The sequence below is a fragment of the Panthera uncia genome (genome assembly GCF_023721935.1).
Source record: "Panthera uncia isolate 11264 chromosome D3 unlocalized genomic scaffold, Puncia_PCG_1.0 HiC_scaffold_8, whole genome shotgun sequence".
Lineage (NCBI taxonomy): Eukaryota > Metazoa > Chordata > Mammalia > Carnivora > Felidae > Panthera > Panthera uncia.
In genome coordinates, this window is record NW_026057586.1 from 23,877,045 (window position 1) to 23,901,251 (window position 24,207).

General features: G+C 51.2%; 1 protein-coding gene across 2 annotated transcripts in view; it reads right to left on the reverse strand.

The window, feature by feature from the left end:
• Positions 1-685: 685 nt before the first annotated feature.
• The window catches only part of MAPK4 (mitogen-activated protein kinase 4), a 52,484-nt gene continuing 28,962 nt past the window's right edge, over positions 686-24,207 (reverse strand). Inside the window, exons 2-5 of one of the 2 annotated variants that reach the window (XM_049620002.1) lie at positions 11,938-12,082; positions 10,053-10,214; positions 4,130-4,331; positions 686-1,382 (exon numbers count right to left, since the gene is read on the reverse strand). In XM_049620002.1, coding sequence (XP_049475959.1) covers positions 686-1,382; positions 4,130-4,331; positions 10,053-10,214; positions 11,938-12,082 — 1,206 coding nt within the window. Of the gene's footprint in view, positions 1,383-4,108; positions 4,332-10,052; positions 10,215-11,937; positions 12,083-24,207 lie in introns of both variants that reach the window. The other variant, XM_049620001.1, reaches the window with a different exon arrangement.

The window sequence follows — 24,207 nt, forward strand, 5'->3', positions numbered from 1 at the left end:
CGAGGAACCAGAAAATATATGGTTGGTGACTAGGGTAAAACTGGCTCAGTTTCCAATTTTGGAATATAAGAAACATTGCTCTGAATGAACGATCGACTAGGTCAGATGGTAATGGGCAGGGAAGAAACATCTTAGACTAAGTTTTCTGATTGGAAAGCCAGAGGGAACCCCAGCCGAGGAAGACAGTGGCCTAGGCTTCAAGGCTTGAAGACTGGGCTTCGAGGCTTGCCCTGACACAGACTAGGCCCTAAGCATAACCACATCACTGGGTGTCTCTGGGCCTCACTGTCCTTCGTCTGTTAGGCCAGATCATTTCAACACTATACCAGCAACATTCCTCGGAACCCAGCCAGGTGGTAGGGCTTGTCGACTGCCCTTTAAGACACCTTTCTTCCCCACACACCGCCACTTATAAAACGAAGGGCCCACTCTTTGCTGGGAAAGTGATCAACCCCCAAACTAGGCTCCTGTTCAAACCTGCTCCCAGAGGTTAAAGGCTAGTTATTAAGGCAGTTTAAGAAATGGACATTCTTCTCCCTCCTCGGATCCTTCCTGTGTTCTGCTAACCCCAAGGCAGCAGAGAGGGTTGGAAGGGGCAGTGGTGGTGCCAGGGAGGCACCCCTTCCTGCCAAGCCCGGCTTCCCCGGGGGGGCCTCCTCTAGGGGGCCTGGAGCTCCTTTCCCCCTCACCACCTTTCTTTGGAGAAGGCCTCTGTCTGCACAAGATCGCCAGGGTGCTCAGAGATGCACCCACCATTGAGGTCACCCAGTTTATTGTCTGGCAGGTCCTCCGGGTTGGTGCAGAGCTTCAGGGCGCGGGAGATGAACACGTCCAGGTCGAACTGGGGGCTCCCGCCCCCGTCGATGGGCGCGGGGTGGCCCGGTGGAGAGGCAGACAGGCGGCGCTCGGGGCTGTCGGGGGGTGGGCTGGCGCGCTCGGGGCCGACCTGCGTGCTCTTGACCCACTGCGCGATCTCCAGGAAGAGGCTGGCCGGCTCGTCTTCGCGTGGCCCGGCGTCTGCGGCCACCGCGGCACTGGGGGGCGCCCCGGCCGCCTGCTTCCAGTGCGACAGGTCCAAAATGAGCTTGGGCTCCGAGTAGTGGTGCGGCTTGTTGTCGCGCCACAGCAGCTTATCCAGGTAGGACGGCGAGCCCACTTTGTAGTCGCAGGAGCGGCCGCAGTCGGCCTCGAAGGCGCGCTCCATGGACGAGTGCGAGCGCTCCAGAAAGCGCTCGGAGCTGCTCTGCGAGTCCTTGCGCGGATCCACCTGCACGTCCTCAGCCAGCGGCGCGGATCCCGCGCGCGGGTCGCGCTGTACCTCGCTGGCGTCCTGACACCTGTCCGGCCTCCACTCCAGGTCCGATGACAGGCTCACAGGGTACCTGCAAAGGTTCAGACGGACAGAATGGTGATTGTCCAACCTCGGGTGAGTTGGCTTCCTGGAGGGAGCCAGCCCCCTCATCCCGGTCTGCCACCCACAGGCGGCCTTTCCATTCCTTCCCTGTCCCTCGAGTCTTGTGACCCCCACCTCCCGAGATAGGAGAGTGATGGGACAAGGTAATGGTGAGCCTCCAGCACTCAGGTGGAGGGGCTGATTGTTTGGCTTAACCCTTGTATTCTTCGGTATACATTCAATACCCTACAGGTATTTCTGGAGCACCTTACCACCTGCCAGGCACTGGCATTGCCAGACACAGCAGTGAACAAAACAAGAAATTCCCCGTCCTCATGGAATCTATTTGCAAGTGCATCCACCTGTGCGGTGCTCCTCACATGCTGACAGATGCACACAGGTGCACACAGATCACCTGGGGACCTTATTAAATTGCAGCTCTTGATTCAGTAGCTCTGAGGCGGGGCCTGAGAGTCTGTGGTTCTAACAAGCTCCCAGGTGATGCTGATGCTGCTGGTCCAGGGACCACACTTTGAGTAGCAGGGCCCTCATGAGTGCTTCTCAGCCCTGGCTCAGATTAGAATCACCCCACACCCCCATTTCCGACTCAGTAAGTCTAGCGGGGGGGCAGGGGGGTGCATCAGCATGGTTTTAACATGTCTCCAGGTGATTCTGAGGTACAGCCAGGACTAAGAACTCTCGCCCCAGTGGATCTGGTTGGATGCCCCACAGCACCCTGCATCCGTGCAGTGCAGATGGGATCTGTGGAAAGATCATAGACACCCTCAGGAGAGGCCAAAGGTCTTGGAATTCTGCCTTCTGTCAACTGCCCTGCAGCCACGGACAGCGAGCAAAGTCAGCTGGCCGAGAGCAAACGAAGGGCAGTGTGCAGGCCGGGCCCTCTCCTTCCCCTGCCAGGTACTCCATGCAGAACAATGTGGAGGGAGAGAGCACAGAGGAGGCAGTGGCCAGCTGCTCACGGTACAGGATACCTAGTGCTCAAACCCAACGCACCAAGGATGGGCAGATTTGGCTGCGAAGGGGCAGACGCATGGCAGCAGTCCACATGATGTGGTTTGCGAGGCACAGGAAGGCTCCGGTACTGCCCGCCCGCCCTCCCAGCAACGCCATTAGGGCAGGAGTCACTCCCAGAGGTGAACACAACACTGCCTCCTTGCACAAGGGGCCTGGAAATTGCAGAGATTTCTAGGAGGAAGAGCTTGTGAAGACCCTTATCCTTGGCTGCTACATGCCAGGGGCCAAACCTTGGTTCTCTGAAGCCTTCACGGCGGCTCTGTGGAGTTGGTATCATCACCCTGCCTTACAGATGAGGACGCTGGTGTTTAAAGGTTAAGCCATCTGCACAAAGCAGGAGGGCCTGCAGGAAGGAGTCTGCCATTGATTGGCGCCTCTCCTTCAGGTGGGTATTAGGGGCAAGTTAGGAGCAGAAGCGTGTCAGGTCTAGAAACAGTCCAAGTTGCTGGGCAGTGGCCAGAGAAACCCTGCAGCACAGCCATGAGAAGCATGGGATGCGCCCCTCTGGGCCCTCACAGGCTGTGGAGTGGAGGGGGAGGGGCTGAGGGACCACAGTCAGGGCGGGACTAGCATGGGGGGTAGCGGTCGGAAGAGTCTTCATTAATCTCTATTTGCTGGCAACTCTTGATAACAACAATCCACAACAACAAACCAACAAACCTGTCCCAAAATAGCAACATTGCCCTGGCCCTCCCTCGGTGCCTCCTTAACCTGAAACCGATCATCTGTCAAATGACTGAAAAGGAGAACTAGCTCATCTGTCACTTATGTAACTAGCTGTCACATTCCCACAGCAGCGGGGCTCCCACTTAGGGCCCCTCGGAGTCCTAGCTGCTAAGCAAGCCCTCGACTTCTATTTCTAAACCGAGCAGCTCTCGGCTCTCCCTCCCAGGATTACCAGATGGTGAGGCCCAAATGTTTAGCTGCCTGAGCCCACGTCAGAACAGGAAGGGACCTAACAAACCATAACATGCCTGCACAGAGATTGTTAAAAATGTGTGTGTTCTACCCTCCTCTGAATCACTCACTGGTAGTGACTTCCGGGCACACGACGTTGGGGAGGATTCTGAGGGCGAGCCCAATTTGGCAGGAAGGAGTCCTGTGATGGCTCAGCAGTGTTGACCCAGAGGCAGACCAAGGAGGCCCCACACGAGGTAGCTATTAGCTGTGTGGCAAGACGCTCAACTCTAACCTCTCTGGGCTGTCACTTCATCATATGTCAGTGGGCACTAATAATAATGGCATGTCCCTTCGTGGCATTTGTCAGGAGGTGCAAATGATGTGAGCCACGCAAAAGTGTTGTGTAGTAGTAAGTTTTCCATGGTCGCCCTGCCGTGCACTGGTGCAGCGTACTTTGCTAGGGCAGATTCCCATTCCGCTAGAAGTGAGCTCCAGTGATGGGTGCTCCTTAAATGCTTGCAGAACACTGTATGGAGCCCTGTGTCCAGTATACCCAGGGTGGGGGGGAAGGGGTGGAGGCTGTATTGCACCAAGGAAGGTCCCCGACCCACACATGCTCATCTACTGGGAACACCTGGGGACAGGAGAGAAGGCAGGAGGCTAAGTTGGAGAAAGCACCCGTGGGCTCTAGAGCTTGGGAGACGGAGGGAAAGGTCATGGCGCAACACGGGGGCCAAACAGAAATGGGAGTATGAGAGCGTGGATTCTAGACTTCAGGGCTGGAGGCCTCTGGAACTGCACCTGTCCCAGTTGGAGAGCTGGCTCTGGTTGGCGGCCATCAGCAGGATGTCGTCGATCTCATCTTCGATGCGGAAGGGGTGCTGTGAGGTGGGCTCGTCCTCGGGGCACGAGTATGGGCTCATGTAGGGATGCTGCAGCCCCATCTCTGCTGTTAGGCGATCCATGGGGTTAAAGGTCAGGATCTTCTCTAGAAAGTCAATGGCTGTGGGGAGCAAAACAGGACACGAAGGTCACTCATTGCCCTGCCCGCAGAGAATGCGACTCTTCTCTGACATTTGTTTTTGTACTTTCCCTTTTGTAAAAAGTTTTTTAGCCATTTTCTTTCTTGTGATCCTCACCACGATCCAGTGACAAATTCAGAGCAGAGACTGATTTTTGACTTCACAAATGAATCAACAGAGGCCCAGAGGGGTAAAGTGACTTCCTAAAGTCACTGCTGGTTAGAGAAGGCCTGGGGCGAGAACTCTGCCTTAGGGTGGATTTCTCCAGAGACAGGGGTGGGGATGTAGGTAGTTCAGTGGTAGTGATCCCGGAAGCCCTGGTAGGGGAGTGGGAAAGAAGCCCCGACAAGGTGTGCCCTTGAGCAGGTTCCTCCTGTGGTCACCTGGGGCTGGGTTCTGCTGTGGGAGGGATCCTCTAGGAGACAGCGTGGGACACACTTCAGAGGTGGCTCCACTTGTGGTGTTGGGGGGACCTGAGGTATCTCTACGCCCACTCCCATGTGGTGGGGGTTGCATGCTGCTGGGGTGGACAGAGGAGCCTATGGCTCCCAGGTGCCAGCAGTGACAAGCCTCCACTGAGAAAGGTCACTGAGAAAGTGTGGCAGGTGGGACAGGACCAGGGCTCCTGAGTCCAGTCCTTCTACGACATATTGCCCCTGGAGGTTTGACAAACAAGGGCAGGCAGGCTTGATATTAAAAATATTTAGCCACCAGGCTGTAGCCCTTCTGGGGACTAGGGACTAGATCAAGGGGAGATCCTAGGCAGCTGGAACCTGGATAGGCAGGGACACTCAGAAGCCTTGGGGAGTGGCTCATTGCCAACCAGCATGAAAGTACATCGAGATACCGGCAGCCAATGGGGGGGGGGGGGGAGTGGTGTGGGTGTGCACGGGCCAAGCATCAGCTCTGCACACAGGTACTGGTGTCCTTTCTCCCAAGGGTGGTGGGGCCAGCCATGTGCCCTGTGGGCTCTGCTCTGGGTTATCTCAGGGCAAGGTCTACCTCTCTGGAGGTTTGCATTACCTCTGGGTGCTGGAGGCCCCACTTAAATCATGACTTGGCTAATCGTGTTACCGCCCTCACGGTAAGGGAGAAATGCAGCTGAGCTCAAGGACCTCAGCCAGCACCACGACCCTGCCCCTCACTCCAGCCTGGGTCTCTTTGCAGGAAGATTCACCAATGATTCAGGAAATTGACGGATTCAGAAGGTCACTGGCTTCCCAGGAGGACACGGCACTTCTCTGTAACCCTAGACGGAAAGATCAGTAATGCAACAGTAACCCTGATCACCGCCAAGTGCTCTGGGGTTCAGGGGGTGCTTCTGGGTCGGGGCTGCCAGACCTGAGAGAGCATCACAGATTGCCAGGGCTGGGAAGAATCGGGCACCGCAGCGCACAGCCCCGCTCTGGTACTGCCTGGCTCCAGGCGGGGCAAGTCTCTCCCTCTTGGGGCCGCCTCCCTCTCTGGGCCCGACCTATTACTCTGGACCTTCTGACAAGGAGAGGAGAGAGTTGAAGCTCTAACCAGGGGCAGGCATCGTCACCATCGTCACTGTTACTGATAAGCACCCAGCAAACCCTGAAGCTGGAAAGGGCCACTCCACGCACTCTACTAAGAATCAGTCTCCTCTTTCCTCTCCCTGATAGTCGTCTTCTAGCACGTGCCCACACACTTCTGGAAGCCCAAATATTAGAGCCTCCTTATATCTAACCCAAAGCTGCCCCCCTTTAACCTCCGCCCTTAAGCCTAGCTCTGCCCTCTGTGGTTCCCACGTGTCGGCATGTTCTCTCTTCCCCATGATTGGTTCCCTCACAATTCAAGGCAGCAGCAGCCGGGTCCTGTGCAAGCCCCCCTCCCTCCACCTGGCACATGCTGGCCCACATCTCCCAGCATCCCCTGCAGTTTGATGTGGTTGTGTGATGGGGGCCTTTGGGGGGGGTGGAAGTGATGTGATACCCCACTTTCAGGCCACATGCATAAAGATCTCTTGCAAGAGCCTCTGCTCTCTCTTCCCCTGGCTTCGACCAAAAGTGGGTGTCCAGGGGGACCTTGAAAGCTGTGTGTTAAAGATGGCGACACCTTTCTGACAGCCTGGGTCCTGGGCAGAGCCCCAGGCTCCCCCACTCTCTCCGGACTTGAGATGAGCCATGCATACACTGCTAGCAGGATCACTTGGGAGGTTCCAGGTTTATCTGCCACAGTGTTAGTTTTGCCTCAGCGTAGAAACCCTACCCACCCACCCCCCTCCAACTCCTCTCCTCTGGGCTCAATCTCCCCACATGTTTTGAAGGCATTTCTAATATGAGACTTCTGTACAATTTTGTCACATGCCTGTGGCCCAGTAGACTCCAAACTGGACTTCCCAGAGCCCCAGGGGTTCTAGAAGGATTCTCAGGGGCAGCTCTGGAGACTGAGAGGCAGGTCAGCAGGGCCCTGAGGTCCCCAATTCTGCTTCAGCCAGAGCTCTCCTTTTACTTGTTTTGATATTAGATTTCTTCACATTTGTCACTTATGATATATTTTTTTATTTAAAAAATTTTTTTTAATGTTTATTTTTTAGAGAGAGACAAAGTGAGCAGGGAAGGTACAGAGAGAGAGGAAGACACAGAATCTGAAGCAGGCTCCAGGCTCGGAGCTGTCAGCACAGAGCCTGACGCGGGGCTGATGTGGGGCTCGAACTCACAAACCATGAAATCGTGACCTGAGCTGAAGTCAGATGCTTAACTGCCCGAGCCACTCAGGCACCTCTATGACATAATTACTTCTTATAGTAAATGGAGCTCAAAACTGATGCCCCGATACAGTCTCAGGGACTGTCTCCCTTGTCCCGCGCCTGTGGCTAGATGGCTGTGTCAGATGCTGAGGGACAGAGTCACTAGACTGTCCTTTGAGCCTCTGGGGGCTACAGCCAGAGAGACACCCCTGCTTCTTCCCAGGCCTGCGGGGCCTCAAATGTACAGGAGAGGGAGTGACTGGGGGTCACCAAGTGCTCTTCGGGGCAGGGGGGCCTGACGCCCTTTCTCTCACTGGTATTTCGTATCAATGACATCTCCTCCTAAAGCCAGAGATCAGTTGGAGACCTCTTCACGGCCAGAGGCAGGCGAGAGAATTTTGTTTGGAGTTGAGTTTTGGCACGTTGGGAGGGTGGGGCCAGCCTAGCTTTAGTGAACACCTGTTTGGCTACGGGATCGAGTCCAAACTCCTAAGCGTCTCAGTCCTTCTCACCTCTCCAGCTTTACTTCCTACCGCCGGGTCTGTGACTCGTCCAGCCGATGTGAGCCCTTACCACGTCCCCTGGTTCAGCTTCTCTGTCCCTCTCGGTGCGTGGTGGCTCCCTTCCTCTCCCCAAATACCCAGGGCTCCCGCCGGCCCCTTCGGATGTGTTCCTTAGTCTTTGTTCTCATCCCTGGCAGGTGTTCCTGGTCTTCCCAGCGAGACCACCTCTTGTGTCTCTGAACTTCCACCCCTAGCACTCTGGTGGCTTAATAAACGTCAGTGGATGCTGCTGATGACAGTGACAGTGAGGCGCTTTATCCCTCCAGGACCAACTCTGATTTTGCCAAGACAAAGCCCACCACTCTGAGAGCCAAGTCCCCGAGGGGCTGCTATGTGTGTGGACATGGGGGACACGTCCCTGATCCAGAATTCCCGAGAGGTAAACGCACCTCTTGTCTTGTGGTGGGATTTCTACAGGGGCCTAGGACTCAAAGTAAATATACATGGGCTGAGTCTTAGTTTGTGGTGAATCAAATGATCCCTCTTCTCCTTTAATGAAGGGAAAACTGAGGCAGCTTATGATTGAATGGGGATCATGGCCAAGGACATTTCTGAAAGACATTGTTAGTGCTTTCCTGATGGTCTAATTTGTAATAAGGACACAAAGTGGCACAGAATAAATATCATTTTATAGCTTCCACTGCAGCAAGGTAGAGCTGTGGGACTAAGTTCTGGCCAGCGAAACAAGAGTGACAGTGAGGTGTACAAATTCTGGCCCATGACCTTAAGGGCAAGGGGACCCGCCCTCCTTCCCTACTTTCCTCCAGGTGGTAAGAGGGCAGAATAATAAGATAGAAGGCGCTTAGGCCCCTGGGTGACTTTGTATAGCAGGCTCAGCATGTTGGGCCTGGACTGTTTGCTTTTAGATTATTAAATAAGAGAGAAATAAACTTCGTAACTTCCTTTTACTTTTCTTTTCTTCAAATATTTAATTTTAAGTAATCTCTATACCCATGTGGGGCTCAAACTCACAACCGGGAGATCAAGAGTTACACGCTCCACTGACTGAGCCAGCCAGATACCCCTTAACTTCGTTTTTCTTAAAAAAGAAATGAATCTCATTTAAATCATTAAGAATTTGGGTCTCTCTTACAATTGGCTGAACCTGTATCCTACCTAATAGAAGGGTCTCCTAAGGAAGCCTCTGGCAGGTATGAGGCCTGGTGATAATGTTAACATTTAAGTTGATGAGTAACTATCCTATGCCCAGGGCTTTACAAATTCTGTTTTACTTACTCATCATGATGACCCTATGTGACGCATATCATTATACCCATTCTATAGTTAAGGAAACTGATATGCAGAGAAGTTAAGAAACTTGCTCTCGGGGCGCCTGGGTGGCGCAGTCGGTTAAGCATCCGACTTCAGCCAGGTCACGATCTCACGGTCCGTGAGTTCGAGCCCCGCATCAGGCTCTGGGCTGATGGCTTGGAGCCTGGAGCCTGTTTCCGATTCTGTGTCTCCCTCTCTCTCTGCCCCTCCCCCGTTCATGCTCTGTCTCTCTCTGTCCCCCCCCAAAAAAAAAAAAAAAAAAAAAAAAAAAAAAAAAAAACTTGCTCAAGGCCAAACAGCTACTCACTGATGGAATTGGGAATTGAGTCTGGGTCTGGGTCTCAAGCTCATAAAACTCACATTCTCTAAGAATGAAATCCTGCCATTTGCAACAACGTGGATGGAACTGGAGGGTATCATGCTAAGTGAAATAAGTCAGAGAAAGACAGATAGATATCCTATGTTTTCACTCATACGTGGAACTTGAGAAACTTAACAGAAGACCATGGGGGAAGAGAAGGGGAAAACATAGTTTCAAACAGACAGGGAGGCAAATCATAAGAGATTCTTAAATACACAGAACACACTCAGGGTTGATGAGTGAGGGGAGGGGTGTGGGGGAGAGAGGAAATGGGTGGTGGGCACCTGAGGAGGGCACTTGCTGGGATGAGCACTGGGTGTATGTAAGCGATGAATCATGGGAATCTACACCCGAAGCCAAGAGCACACTGTATACACTGTATGTTAGTTAACTGGACAATAAATTATATTAAAATATAAAAATGAAGAAAAAAAATCTCACATTCTCTGCACCACATCATCAAGGGGGAAAAGGTAAAGGGAGAGGAAGCAGGGCAGGAAGGAAGGCAAGTGAAAAAGATGAGGATGAGAAGGAAAAGGAAGCAAAAACAGGGGTAGACTATGGGAGACCACTAACGACTGCCTTGATGGGGGCCTGATGGCTGCACTCCAGGGGCCAGTGACGCTCAGCCTGGAAGTAGCTAGGGCAGATTCCTGCTGCAGTGGAGTGGCCTTGGCTCCTACGTCTAAGGACTTCGCTCCGTCCTTTTGGAAGGAGACCGCCCCCCCAGCCCCGCAGGGTGAAGCCAGAGCACGGCCTCCAGGGTGCTGGCCTGGCTGTCCCGCGGAGGTACCTTCGCTGTTCACTTCCGGCAGCAGCTTGCGCAGCGGCCGCTTCACCTCCCAGGTGCTGCTGACGAAGGAAGGCATCACCTTGAGCAGCTCATCTTTGTCCTCCTCCCGGATCACGGGGATGGTCTCCAGGATGAGCTGCATCTGCTCCAGCTCGTGGGCCCCTGGGGAGCCAAATACCAGATGGTTACGAGGGAGCTGCCCAAGTGGCTGGGGTGAGGGAAGCCCCCAGGTGGTTCTAGGAGGCCTGGGAGGGGCAGCACAGGACAGTGGGAGCAGCGCTGGGCCGGGGGCCAGGGCACCTGGGTTCTGGTCTTCCCTCTGCCACTAACTTGCTGTGTGACTGTGGGCAGGTTGCTTGCCATCTCTGGGGCTTGGCTTTGTCAAATGTCTCTGCTTCTGGAATGGACCAGTCTGATATAGACTGATCAGCCAGAGCTAAAAGCCGGGTCCAAGACTTCCCAAGTCCCCTTTCCAGATGCCTCTCTGCATGTTCTTTCACAGGCTGGGAAAGGAAATGATTTTAAAACCAGGACTGAGCCTCACCTTTTGGTTTCCAATTAGGAGGATCCCAATGAGGAGGGGGAAATTCAGAAATAACAAATTGGCTTTGGAATGCGTCTTGGGAACTAAGTGGTACTGCTCACTCCTTCAGGCAGTGGGAGGAGGACAGGTTATGCCAGGTCTGCGGAACAGGAGTGGAGTCAGGCATTTATTCGCTCCTTCATTCATTCACTCAATAATGACTTACTGAGCATCTTCTTCCTGGCAGGCATCAGGCAGGAAGCTCGTCCTTAAGGAGCTTCAGACGTTATGAGTCTCAGAACTCACAACTCCTGCCGCCCAGACACTGATGCTGTGTCAGCGCTGTGGCACTGCTGGTGAGGCTCAGGTCTCTCTCTTCCTTGTCCCCCTGGACCTCTAGACTCTTCTTATTTCCACTGCTCCTATTTTCCCTTCTGCTTGAGTACCCCTTCCACTTACCTCTACGGGTTAAATCCTTAACCAAGACTCTCCAAATTCAAGAAGTCCCCAGACTCATCTAGCTGCTCAGAGGGCCCTCCCTTTACCACCAATTCCTACAGGACTCCCATCTGCCAGAAGCCGGTGGCCTATGGTGGGGCCCTTCTATGTCCCCCAACGACGCCCTGTGTAGCACTAAGCACGTGTGGATGCTGTGGTGCTGCCCCAGCGAGTGCCTATAGCTCAGGTTCTATTCTGAAGCAGCCCCTTTGGCTGCCCCCACGGAGGACAGCTCAGGGACTCTGGGAGCCCCCTGAGGGGCCCCTGTCCAAATGAACACTCCAGACCGACTGCTCACAGTCGCAGGGAGAGAGGAGGAAGAGGCTGAAAATGTAGGATAGATGTTTTCAGGAGTCAATCTCAAGGTGTCTGAGTATAAGTAGTCACTTGATTTTGAAAGTTCTGTGCTCAGTAGACTATTTTTAGCCTCTCCAGTATTTTGCCTGAAATGATAATAAGGTGCCTCCAAGTAGTTCCATAAGGCTGTGCAGGTAATTTCCTTTTTTTAATTTTTTAAGTTTATTTATTTATTTGGAGAGAGAGAGCAATGGAGGGGCAGAGCGAGAGGGAGAGAGAGAGAATTGCAAGCAGGTTCCACGCTGTCAGCACAGAGTCAGAGGCGGGGGCTCGATCTCAGGATCAATGAGATCATGACCTGAGCTGAAATCAAGAAGAGTTGGACGCTTAAGCGACTGAGCCACCCAGATGACCCCATACAGGTCATTTTAAAGAGAAAGACCAGGATGTTTTGTGATTGGCATGCTGTGTTGTTTTTTTTTTTTCTTCTTCTTTTTTTGCACTCAGTTTGCCCTTTTTACAGAACGCCACTAGAGGAGAAGTCAGATGACATGGCTAGTGACTTACCGGCAAAGAGCATTCTCCCCGTGAGCATCTCGGCCAGGATGCAGCCGGCGGCCCACATGTCGATGGCTTTGGTGTAGTTGTTCGGGGAGAGGAGCAGGCGTGGTGAGCGGTACCACTTAGTTACCAACCCTTCCGACAGATAACCCTGGAAGACAAATAAAACCCAGTTCTGATGATCAGCCATGTGTAGATACCCTCTCTCCCAAGCACCTCCTTCGAGGATCTCTCCCCATCCGAAGGCAGCACCCCTTTCTGGATCCCTTCACTGTTGAAACTTACCTGAGGCCCAGGGGTTCTCTTCTGTGGACAGGGAGGCAACATACCAATATTTCAAAAAGAATACTTTCCCACCCCAACTTGATGTAACCATGCAGAACAAATCTGCCCTCATCTAGTAAGAAGATGGATAAATAGGAACCATAGTCAAGTTCATTACCACCATCAATGGAGTAATGATGAGAACCTGGAATTTCATTTATCCAGTGACTGAATAGCCCCACATTTGAAATCAAGCCAGTTACTTTGGTGCTGATGAGTAGAATTAATGTGGCTACAATGTCAGAGACACCGAGCCCCTGCTGAAAATGGATAAGGCCAGCTTCGTAATGGGTGCAGGTGAACAGCATATGGAAACAGCCCTAAATGGCAGAGTGGACACAGCTTTGGTTGGCTCAGAGGATTCTGGGAGTTCTACAGTGTGTCTTTTTGGCAGACAGATGTACTAGCTGACTTCAGCCACTGCTCAGTGATTTGTGCTCTGGGATTGAATCCTTCCCTACAAGATATGGTGATGACATAAGTGTTTTAGCACAGAATGGAAAATATAGCCAGGCAATTTGGAAATTGTTTTCTACATAATTCAGAACGTTTACCCCACAATGTAACCTGTGAGGTGTCCATTTGGATTACCTGGAACAGTCTCTTTAAATTGAGAAGGTAGACCCATTTTGAGGTCAAGGTGAGACAATTCAGACTGAGGGGATACCATGGGAGACTTTAGGGATGGTCTTGTTATCTGCTGATGGAACCCCCCATTTAGCATTTGAATTGTCCTTTTTACTGACTGAAGAAGTATCACAGACCCAGGCTAAAGCAGATGAAAACTTAAGAAGCCCAAATACCCAGGAGCTTTTGATCAACATCTAGACTCTCTTTATGTGTTAAGCAAAGATTTATTAAATGTTTGAAACCTTCTGAGAGCCTGCAATTATGACAGCAGTTTTCTCTCCTCTGTGGCACATACTTCCTCAGAGTAGGGCCTCAAACTGGTGGAGGGAAGCAGGGAGAGAGGAAATGACACTGAGCTTCCCCGATCTCAATGCTCCGACCCAAATGGACTCCTTACTATCCCCTCAGGTCCCCTTCTGGTCACCTGCCTTTCCCCCAGCCCCCTAGCGACCACTGCTTTCTGTCCTCTAGTTTTGCTTTGTACAGAATGTCCTATAAATGGAGTCATAGCTGCTTTTTGAGGTTAAATTCCTTCCATTAGCATAATGCAGCCAGACTCATACATGTTGTTGTATGTGCAGTTGGTTGTTAGGAGTTTAAGTTTGATTCTAAAAATTACAGACACTTGGGATGCCTGGCTGGCTCAGTCAGTAGAGCATGCAACTCTTGATCTCAGGGCTGTGAGTTCAACCCCCATGTTGGGTGTAGAGATTACTTAAAAAGAAAAAAAATCTTAGGGCACCTTGGTGGCTCAGTCGGTTAAGTGTCCGACTCTTGGTTTTGGCTCAGGTCATGATCTCATGGTTCATGAGTTCAAGCCCCACACTGGGCTCTGCACTGACAGTATGGAGCCTGCTTGGGATTCTCCCACCCCCACCCTGCCCACCCCCATCTCAAAACAAATAAAAATTAAAAAAAATACATAAAATAAAATCTTTAAAAAAATTACAGACACAAGCCAAACTGTAGAAGTTCACTTCTGGGTGGGCGGTTTGTAAATAAAGAATGGTCTGATTTATTTTCTAGTCAGAGGCTGAGACTGCCAGAGACTAAAGCGGAGTCACCCAGAGGGGAGGTGATATAAGGGGAGTTTTCTCTGATATGTAAATGAACAGTCTTTTAGGGAATGGAATTTCCTGTAATTAACTTCTGGCTCTCTGCAGCATCTAGGACTGCAGTGGGCACACAGAGGGGTGGGGGAGCCGGGGCTCCCTTCCAGAAATACATGCCTTGAAAGTAAAACAATGATGTTTGCCTGGGCAATGCTGCCCCTGGGCCAGAAATAAGGGCCAGGCCATGATAGCAGCTAAGAAAGTTCACTCACAGCTCTTCCTTACTTTTGAATGAAAATCTAGAACCTGATGCTTTTTCCTTAACCACTAGCTGCCGCTTCCCTCTGGTTACTTGCCTCTCAAGCCCTTTTGAAAATATAGAGAAGACATACTGATGTGTTTCAGAAGCCATAGGGCAGAGGAGAATTTGGGGATCAGCAGGAGGCTCCCTTCCTGGTTGGTGGGGCAGACCTGGGGACATGGTGGCAGGGGTCCTGCCCTCAGCTGGGATGAGCCCGCGGTGTCTGAGCAAGAGTGGCTCTGGGACCCACAGCATACTGGTGATCTGAATTCAAGAAAGTTTCAGTGGAGTGATTGGGCAAAAGTCAGAATCCTCTAGAATGAAAAGAAAATATCTTTAAAGAATATCCAGGAGTGGAGACTCAGTTTTATCAGAAGGGCTCACAAATCAGTAAGTACATCGGCTCAGCTGGTATCCTTAAATGGCTTTCCTGCCAGAGCCTGCAGGTGGGGATAGTTGTAGAGGAGCCTGTCCTCAATCATCAGACCTGGTCTCACACGGTGCACTGTTGAGCGAGTCGGAAGGCGTCACGGCTCCGAGGAGACAGGAAACCAACACTCCTACACTTCTCCGCGGCCACCTCTCAGCACGTGAGAGGCAAGACTGGAGTTGCCCTTTCCCGAGGGTCCCTCTCCTCCTGCCACCCCATCCATTGGTGTTCCGGTGGGAAGCTGATTCTGGAGGTGCTGCTGGGGGACGGTTGGACAGGATTTCCCGTCGAGACCCCGTCAGGGGGCCTTCGGGCCTTCTTCATCTATTGCTCTGACCAGTCCATTTTGCTTCTTTGTAGCGTCAGGTACAGCCAAGGGGAGGCTTTGATTTTGCAAAAGCATCGTAGGTGTTTGGGAAATAATCTAGCAGCAGCCGGCCTCTGAGGAGGGTAATTAGGGACCCCCGACAGATCCAACGGGAAGGTATAATTAATGCTCTGAGCATCTTCTTTGCAGAGAGAGCAGGGGGCACTGTGCTCAGTCCCAGCCGCCTGCCAGGGAATGGGGAACAGACTTGCTCACCCTCACCCCAGAAGGGTGGGCCCCAGCCCGCTGCTCCAGCGAGCGAGCACAGGGTGGGCTCCCGGTCTGGGCCACTTGTTTCTATGCCTCCACCCGCTCTGAGCCTGATCTCTTGTGTCTGGGAGACAGAAGGAAGGTTGGGGGAGAAGCATGTTCCAATAAGCCTTCCATTTCACCCTTCTGGCCCCTCATGAGGAGAGGGCGAATTTAAATGGGGACACAGTCCCTGAAGAATGAAAGCCCAGGCCACAGTAGCTGAGTGTGTGGTGTGGGGAGGACAAGGTGGGAAGGTTGGTTTCTCCCCTCATACTGAATGGCTGCTTAGGGCCACCCCTGCGTCCAGGCCAGGCTGGGGGGCGGGGGTTCCGACAGCCTCACCTCCTCTACCAGAAGTCTCTGCCAGGTGTTGTCCCTGTGTGTGGAAACAAAGGTGATGATTAAAACCTTCCCTGCCTTCAAAGAGCATATAATGCGGTCAAAAAGATGAAATACTGACTATGATTGTCGGAAGGATAAGGAAATGATCTCGGTCAACATTTACGTGGGACTTGCTCTGTGCCGAGCGCTGTGTTAGCATTTTACGTGCATTCATTCTGTAGTCTTCCTATCAGCCTCTCGATGTAGGCTCTTCACAGAGTAGTAACACAACCCGCCCAAGGTCATATGACCAGGAAGTGGCCCAGGATGTCTGGCTCCAGAGTCATGCTCTAACCTGTACGTTGCTGGACCTCCACCACACTGCACATCAGAGTCCTGGTAAGCAGCGAGGAAGAGGCATACTTAGAATGCACAGGGGCATGTCTGTTTAGCAGTGGGTCAGGGAAGGCTCCACGCCAATGAGGTTCGAGCTGGTCTTAAAGGATGGGGACATCTTAGGTAGTTTTGTGGTGACAATGGGCACCAGTGTGAGTAAAGATGGGGGGGGGTGGGAAGACCTGGAATGTGTTCAGGGGACAGAGAGAAATCTGGGCATGTGGACAAATGGGATAAGGGAAGAGGCAGAGGAGAATGACCTTTGTTCTGAAAGTTAGTGGTTGACAAGGACCCCCAACAATGGGAACCAGGGGAAGTGCTTGTGAGATGTACAGATCGCCCAAAGTTACTGGCTTGGAGTCATGGATGTCCATCTTGAATGAACTCCCCAGGGAACCCGTGCGCCACCCCCTCCCAGTTTGAGAACACCAGGAAGAACAAAGGAGGGCTGCGGAATTGGGGAAGGAGTGGTCGGGAGCAGGACAGGAGCTTCCCTTTATGCTGGGAGAGGTTGCTCGGCTTTTCCCGTTGGCCCTGGGCAGGCCTTCCTCCTACGGTATGGCTCTTGCTGATTCTTAGTGCCGGGGAGGGTGTTCATGGAGCACAGCAGTTACAGGTTCTGCAGTCCTTGTTGCTCGCAGCCTGAAGAAACCTGCAAGCCCTGGCCGACAGCAAGACGCTACTCTCTGGATAGCAGGGGATCATGGGGCTCAGGAAGGCCTTGGGAAGGCCCCTGGGCACCACGCTTCCTTGCAGCACACAAATACACCCCTGTCTGATCTAGAAGAAACTAGGTCAAGGGAAAAAGAAATCAGGCTATGGAGGAGTAGAATTTTTAGCCTCAGGGGTCAATGGGGGTGTTGCATGGATGCTGTGATTCTTGTGGACGTGCTAGTTCCCAGAAGACCTTCTGGTGAGCGTGCGGTGGAAATTGAAAGAATACACACAAGGAATGGGAAAGTCACACACGGAAGGGGGGGGTGGCATGAGAGCTGCCTTTAGGCATTTGCAAGTCTATCATATGGATGAGGAGTGAAGCTCGTTCGCTGAGACTCTGGAGACACACGTGAGCCAAAGCATGAGACAGAAATCTATGTAATACGATAATAATAGCTAACATTTACCGAACTCCTCAAACTGCTCTGCTTCATATGGATCAACTCACTTCATCCTCATAACACCCCCATGAGGTAGGGACTCTCATTATATCCATTTTTACAGAGAGGAATCTGAGGCACAGAGAGGGGAAGCACTCTATCTGTGGTCACACAGGCTGTAAGAGACAAGCTGGGTTCCACCCCAGGCTGTGCGGATGTAGCACCCCCCATCTGAATATGCAGCTCTGCTGCCTTTCACGTGAGGAAACCCTCTAAAGCTAAGTGGGGGACTGGGCTCCTGACAGGCTGAGGTGTCCGGGCACAGCACGGACAAGCTTGTGGAGAGACGTGCCAACACCACCCTCCTGGTGGACATCTAGAGCACAGCTTCCAAGACTGTGGCGTGCACTCGAATACTCAGGGATCTGGGCTGATTGAAAGCAGATTCCGTTTCATCAGGGGGACAAGGTGATGCCGATGCTGCAGCACTGACCTTGGACCAGCAAAGCCATCGCTGACCTTTAATATCACGCCTTGCCCTAAGGAATTATGGTCTGCCTTGCTCGCAGGCCAGGCAGATTTCTCATTCAGAGCAGCAGGCTGACCTATAATAGGGGTTAATTCTTTGTGTTACAGACACCCATCAAAAGATCATTTAGAAAAACAACACTCTCCCAGAGGCCCCTCTAAGTACAGAGGTACGGTCCCCCGCTCTCCAGTCTTTTCCCCCTGAAGGTATAATTCTTACTTGTGCCAATATCCGTATCAGGCGTGCTAGAAGCCTTCTTAAAAAGAAAGAACACCACAGCCAAATAGCCGTTCTTATTGTTGACTCCACACTCATTCTATTAAACTCATTTCCATGAAAATGTGCAGCAGGGAACCTCTCAAGCCGAGGAAAGGAACACACAATCTTAAAAGCCAAGTGCACAGCACAATCCTTAGTAAGTTATCGGGTACATTCTGTTTATGCAGCTGAAATGCACACGGGGAAAGGAATAATATGGTTAAATCAGCTGCACGGAGTTTTCATTACCTTCAAGATGCCCTAAATGCTCATATGTCCCCTTTTTTCAGGGCTGCCCCTTCCCCATTCCATGCTCTAGGGGATCCTGTCCAATGAAATTCACAGTCTCTGCCTAGGTTTCCATGGAAATCAACCAAAGCCCAGTTAAGTTCCTATAGGTCTGCAGACTCCATGTGGTTTCCTGTCTCTATATTTTAAAAAATTGTGATAGAATCGCTTTTTTAAAAAAGAATTTATTCTCAGGGTGCCTGGGTGGCTCAGTCGGTTAAGCGTCCAGCTCTTGGTTTTGGCTCAGGTCACCATCTCATGGTTTGGGAGATGGAGCCTGGCGTCGGGCTCCTCGCTGGCAGGTGCGGAGCCTGCTTGGGATCCTCTCTCTCTGCCCCTCCCCCACTCACTCTGTCTCTCAGAAGAAATAAACTTAAAAAAGAATTTTTTTTAATACTTTATTTTCAACCGTGGCAAAATACACTCAACATAAAATTCACCATCGTCAGCAGTTTTAAGTGTACAATTCAGCGACACCGAGTACGTTCACACTGTTGTGAATCCATCCATCCATCTCACACAAGTGAGTCTGTACCCATGCAAGACGATCCCAGACTGCGTGCCCCCGGCCCCTGGCAACCACCCGCCTACTTCGTCTCTGTCAATCTGACTGTACCGTCTTTTTGTCACTGGCTTATTTCTCTCAGCATAATCTACTTCCCCTTACCTTTAGGCAGCAGGAAAGTGGGAGCAACGGGGTGGGCTGCCTTTTAAAAAGCACTTTCTTGAAATGCAGTTGCCTTCTAATTCAACTACAGCTTACATCACAGGTAAAAGCTCTGGCCATGACCCTCATGGGGTCCAAACCGTGAAGTCTGAATTCTACCACAGTTCAAAGACATGACAAAATGATTTGTTTGTTTGGAGATGTACCGGGATCGCCGGCTGTCCTCCCGCCATCGTCACCAGGGATGCGCCGCTGAGCTGGTTAGAGAGGTCGATGGAGGGAAGGCTTGTTAAGCTGCTTCAGCCTCAGTTTCCCCATCTGCTTGAGTTCCTGGTCTCCAAGTTTCCCTCTGCGGGGCGCTAGAGTCCTAGGATGCTGCACCACAACACAGCAAACTTTAAATGAGGGGCCCTGGGGCGCCTGGGTGGCTTGGTCGGTTGAGCGTCCGACTTCAGCTCAGGTCATGATCTCACGGTCCGTGGGTTCGAGCCCTGCATGTGCTCTGTGCTGACAGCTCAGAGCCTGGAGCCTGTTTCAGATTCTGTGTCTCCCTCTCTCTCTGCCCCTCCCCTGTTCATGCTCTGTCTCTCTCTGTCTCAAAAATAAATAAACGTTAAAAAAAATTAAAAAAAAAAATAAATAAATAAATGGGGGGCCCTGCTGGGCCAAAGTGGCTCATTTTTAATGGGCTGGTCTGTGAGCAAAGACTCCTTTTAGGAAGATGCATTAACTGCCAGGCCATAATTAGACATTTGTCTCGCTGACTTTCACAGGGCAATCTGGCAGCACCCTGGGGCAGCTGCTCTCAAAACTGCTACCCATCAGAAGCACCTGGGGAACTTCAGAGAATCCCGATTCTCAGGCCACCTGCCATAAGCAATGACGTCAGAATCTCTGCGGGTAGGCCCCGAGCATTAGTACTTTTTAAAACTCCCCAGGTGATTTCGGTTTATAGCCACACTTGAGACCCAGTGTCCCATAGATCTTGGTCCACCTGCTTTGAAGGGTAAACAGTGTTTTCAAGGTTCCCCAATTAGTGTAGCTTCTATTTTTAGCTCCTCTCAGGATGAGATGAATCCTTGAATAGCCACAGAGGTCTTCTCCAGGCAGCTGACCCCAAGGAAGTAAAAATTTACTGGAAAGCAACCTATAATAACAACGGCTGCCATTTATTGAAAACGTACGACATGCTAGGCACTACGCCAAGTGCTACTCTATTATTGGCCCATTTCATTATTAAAATGACCCTGTGAGAAAAGTATAGAGCGGTGAATAACTTGGCCAAGGCCAGATGAGCTAAAAGTTGGCAGTGCTGAGATTCAATCCCAGCAGCGAACAAAACGAAGTCCCTATAATCACGGAGCATCTTTGTTAGCAGGACAGATAGATGAACAAATGAATGTATAATATGTCCGGTGAAGATAGTACCAGGAATGAAAATAAAGCAGGGTAAGGAGATAGAGTGAAAATAAAGCAGGGTAAGGAGATAGATTAGGTGGGTGGTCGGGGAAAGCCTCTGTGATAAGGGGACATTAGTGACTCTCGTAGCCATAGGGGGAACATCAAAGATGTTGATCTGTGAGTCCCAAGTCTTCCTTTCTGTCCCCCACCTCCATCCCCAAATGAGAGCAGCACTTTCAACTTTCTCCCCTCACCTAGCAAACCCTCCTTGGAGATCTCTCAACAACATCCAGATAAAAGTAACTGAGAACATCTTTACGCGGGGTAGAACTAACGTCTGTGGAACACCCCTTATGCACGAGGGATTTTTCTTTTTTTTCTTTTTGCCAGCATTAGCTCAGCTAATGTAAAAGTAAATATATTTTTTTTCATTTTCTATACGGGGAAATTATTGCAGCCCCTACATCCTCTGCCTGGCTTGATAGGCCCACAGTGGAATCTCAGGAATCGACTGCCAGTCAATAAATTATTTGGAGGTTGGCTGGCCATGTGAATATCACAGGGCAAGGGTAACAGCCATGTTCAACTCCAGCCCTCTGAAATCTTGGGGCTCCCTCAGGTGTGAGCCACGGCTGTGAATCTCCATCTGACATTATCTTGAGGCTGCATTGTGGTAGCTGGGCCCTTTGTGCTGCTAATCTTGCTGGGGGTCAACCCGGAGGTCAGACTCAGCACCTTAGTGCATCGTTCCCCCCTGCACTCTCAAAAAGAAAGAGAAGGCTAACCCCAGGGCACTGTGGAGTAAGGTGTACAATAATAATGAACATTTGCCAGGGGATGACCACGTGGCAGGTACCCTCCTGAGCTCTCTGTGTTCTTTCATGATTGTCATGATAGTCTCACAGGGTGGGCACTATCACTGTCCCCGCTCTTTGGCAGGGAGTTGAGGCAGGGAAGTCAACGACCCAGTACCAACATCACCCAGTCCCACAGCAGACAGTTCTGTTCCTATTTCTGGCCTTCCCCTCACAGCTGCTCATATACCATCCCTTCCCAGAGGATAAGAATTCTCCCCCGTTCAGTTTACAGAGCATGCTCAGAAGAATAAATGGAACTTTCTTGGGCTTTCCTTTCTCAGAAGGCTCTGAGGTATAAATCACGACCTTTGTTAAAGCTAACGAAGATGGAGGGGTGCCTGGGTGGCTCATCTGGTTAGGCATCTGACTTAGGTTCAGGTCATGATCTCCGGGTTGGTGAGTTCGAGGCCCTGCATGGGACTCTATACTGACTGCACAGAGTCTGCTTGGGATTCTCTCTTTCTCCCTTTCTCTGCCCCTCCCCGACTTGCGCTTTCTCTCCCTTTCAAAATAAATACACATAGAAAAAAGATAACTAAGATGGAATCGAGACTAAGAAAAGTGAGATGGTCTTGCTTTTTTCTATGGAAGCAGGGTCCGGTGGAATTTAGAAGGGCGTGGCAGATTTTAGAACCCTGGGTGGGGTGGGACTGGATTATACAGATGGCTGTGGGTGGGACTGGCACTGGGCCCAGGCAGCTTACCTGAAGGGGTTAGAAATCCCTATCTCAGGGGCCTTTGAAGGGCAGGAGCCTGGGGAAGTTGGCACTGGTCAGTGCTAAGCTCCTGCTGTGGGCAAGCTCCGGACAGGGTCCAGCCTGTACGTAGGAAAGGAAGTAGCTGCCTGTAGAACGTGGGAGAATGAGCCAGAAAAACTCTGCTACTTCTGAACTTGGCTACCTCTCTGTCCTGAGGCCGGAAAGTCTCCACTACAGAGTCACTGTTTTTAGTTCAGTGTTTCCCAAAATGGGTCAACATCCCCAAAATGCTGGCAGGAGGAGATAACACTGTGTGAACGAACACCCTTGGGGCAGGTGGGCAATAACGAAGAAGTTTATTTACAGTCTCAGGATCTCCTAGGTGGGGATTCAGGATATACCACCTGTCATACCTCTTTGTCCACATAACCATTGTTTTCTAGGTGTATCCTGGGGACCAATCTTTCTCCAGATGCCTTGGGAAAGACTGGGCCAGGTCCTTGTTTACACGTTTACTACCTGGGAGAGGAAACATATTGACCTATTAGCCATTGTCTTCTATTATATTAGCAAGGTCTAATGTCATCATGGCTCCTGTGGAATGAAAACTCACACTTCGAGCCTCACTTATCTCTGGGCTCCTGAGGGCAGGGACCGCTTATACCTGCTGTGCCCCAGGTCCGCAGGCAGAAGAGGCTGAAGGCACAGGTGACTACATGTTACAAAAGCCCTCAGAAATGCTGGCTACTCAGAGTTCACCGAGACTCTGGCCTCAAGGGTGGGCAGTGCAGGCCCGTGGGGGTAGGGCAGGCCTGTTGGATGGGTGCCGTTGCCCCCTTCCCCCAACCACTGGGGAAGCACAGGCTGCAGGGGATGGAGGAGGCCTGTGGGTGGGCTGGCCGAAAGGCCCTGACACCAGCTCCAGCCCCCCTTCAATGTTGCTTCTGTCAGGGTCAGAACCCAGCTCTGGGTTCAGTAACCCTGTCTGCCCCTGCCCTCAAGAAGGGTCTTCTCTCCTTGGCCGCTGGGCTGCCTGGATCACATTATTAATCAAGGATCACATCTTGTCTCTGCAGAAACACTTCTCTTCCAAAAAAACCCTGCAGGTCCCCAGCACACATCTCATTTCTGAAATGTCTCACTCGCTGAGGGACCGCCCGAGTCACCTGCTCTGGGGAATTCCGGTCCCATTTCAGAAGCTTTGTTGACAGGCATTTCTTAAACTTTTCTGGTGGGTCTGGCTGTGTGTGAGGGACTCTGAGTTAGGGGGCTGTCCTCAGGGAGCTTACAAGCCAATTCTGCACAGGCAGTTTGCTGGTTTGATTGCAAAGACCATCATTAAGTCAGGGACACTCAGTGCTGGGCGAGGGAAGGGTGGGGCAGTCACTGTGTGAAGAGGTTTTGGAGGCCTCTTAAAAATATGAAATTATGGGGGTGGCTGGGTGGCTTGGTCGGTTAAGTGTCCGACTTCGGCTCAGGTCATGATCTCACGGTCCGTGGGTTCGAGCCCCGCGTCGGGCTCTGTGCTGACAGCTCAGAGCCTGGAGCCTGTTTCAGATTCTGTGTCTCCCTCTCTCTCTGCCCCTCCCCTGTTCATGCTCTGTCTCTCTCTGTCTCAAAAATAAACATTTAAAAAAAAATATATGGAAATTATGAACACAAAATCAGGTGTGAAATTGAATATTTATTTTTGAATCAGAAAACTGCAGATTAAAAATTAGAAAAAGCTGGCAAATACTATGAACATCACATAATTCACAAAAATAACATTTTTACCAATTAGCTGCTTGCCAAACTGCAGGTAGCGAACACGTGAATGTACTGCATAATCTCTGATCATCTCTTCTATGATAATTTTGTTTAAAAAACTTTTTAAGGTTTATTTTGTTTTTGAGAGAGAGAGAGAGTGACAGAGTGCGAGCAGGGGAGGGGCAGAAAGAGGAGGGAAACAGAGAATCCCAAGCAGGCTCCAGACTCTGAGCTGTCAGCACAGAGCCCAACGTGGGGCCCAAACCCATGAACCGTGAGATCATGATCTAAGCCGATGTTGGACACTTAACTGACTGTGCCACCCAGGCACCCCTCTGTGACAATTTTGTAATATACTTTTGTTACAGCCAGAAGTTAAAGCTAGTTCAGTCTTTGAAAGATCACTGAAAATCTAACTCAGTCTTTCCTCTATTACGGCGGACACTTTAGAAAGATTGGTATTTTATAATTTTCTCTCGGTGCCAAAACTAGTCATTTGGTCAGGTCACGTAAGTTTTTAGGACTATTGTCAAGTTTGGGGCAAACCGTACCCACTGGGCACTCATCTGTACATAGGCTGTAAGATTTGGGGGCTTTTCTAGTTTTCTCATGTGGTGACTAAACTTCTATGTTTTGAATTGATGGCACTCATTAACCAG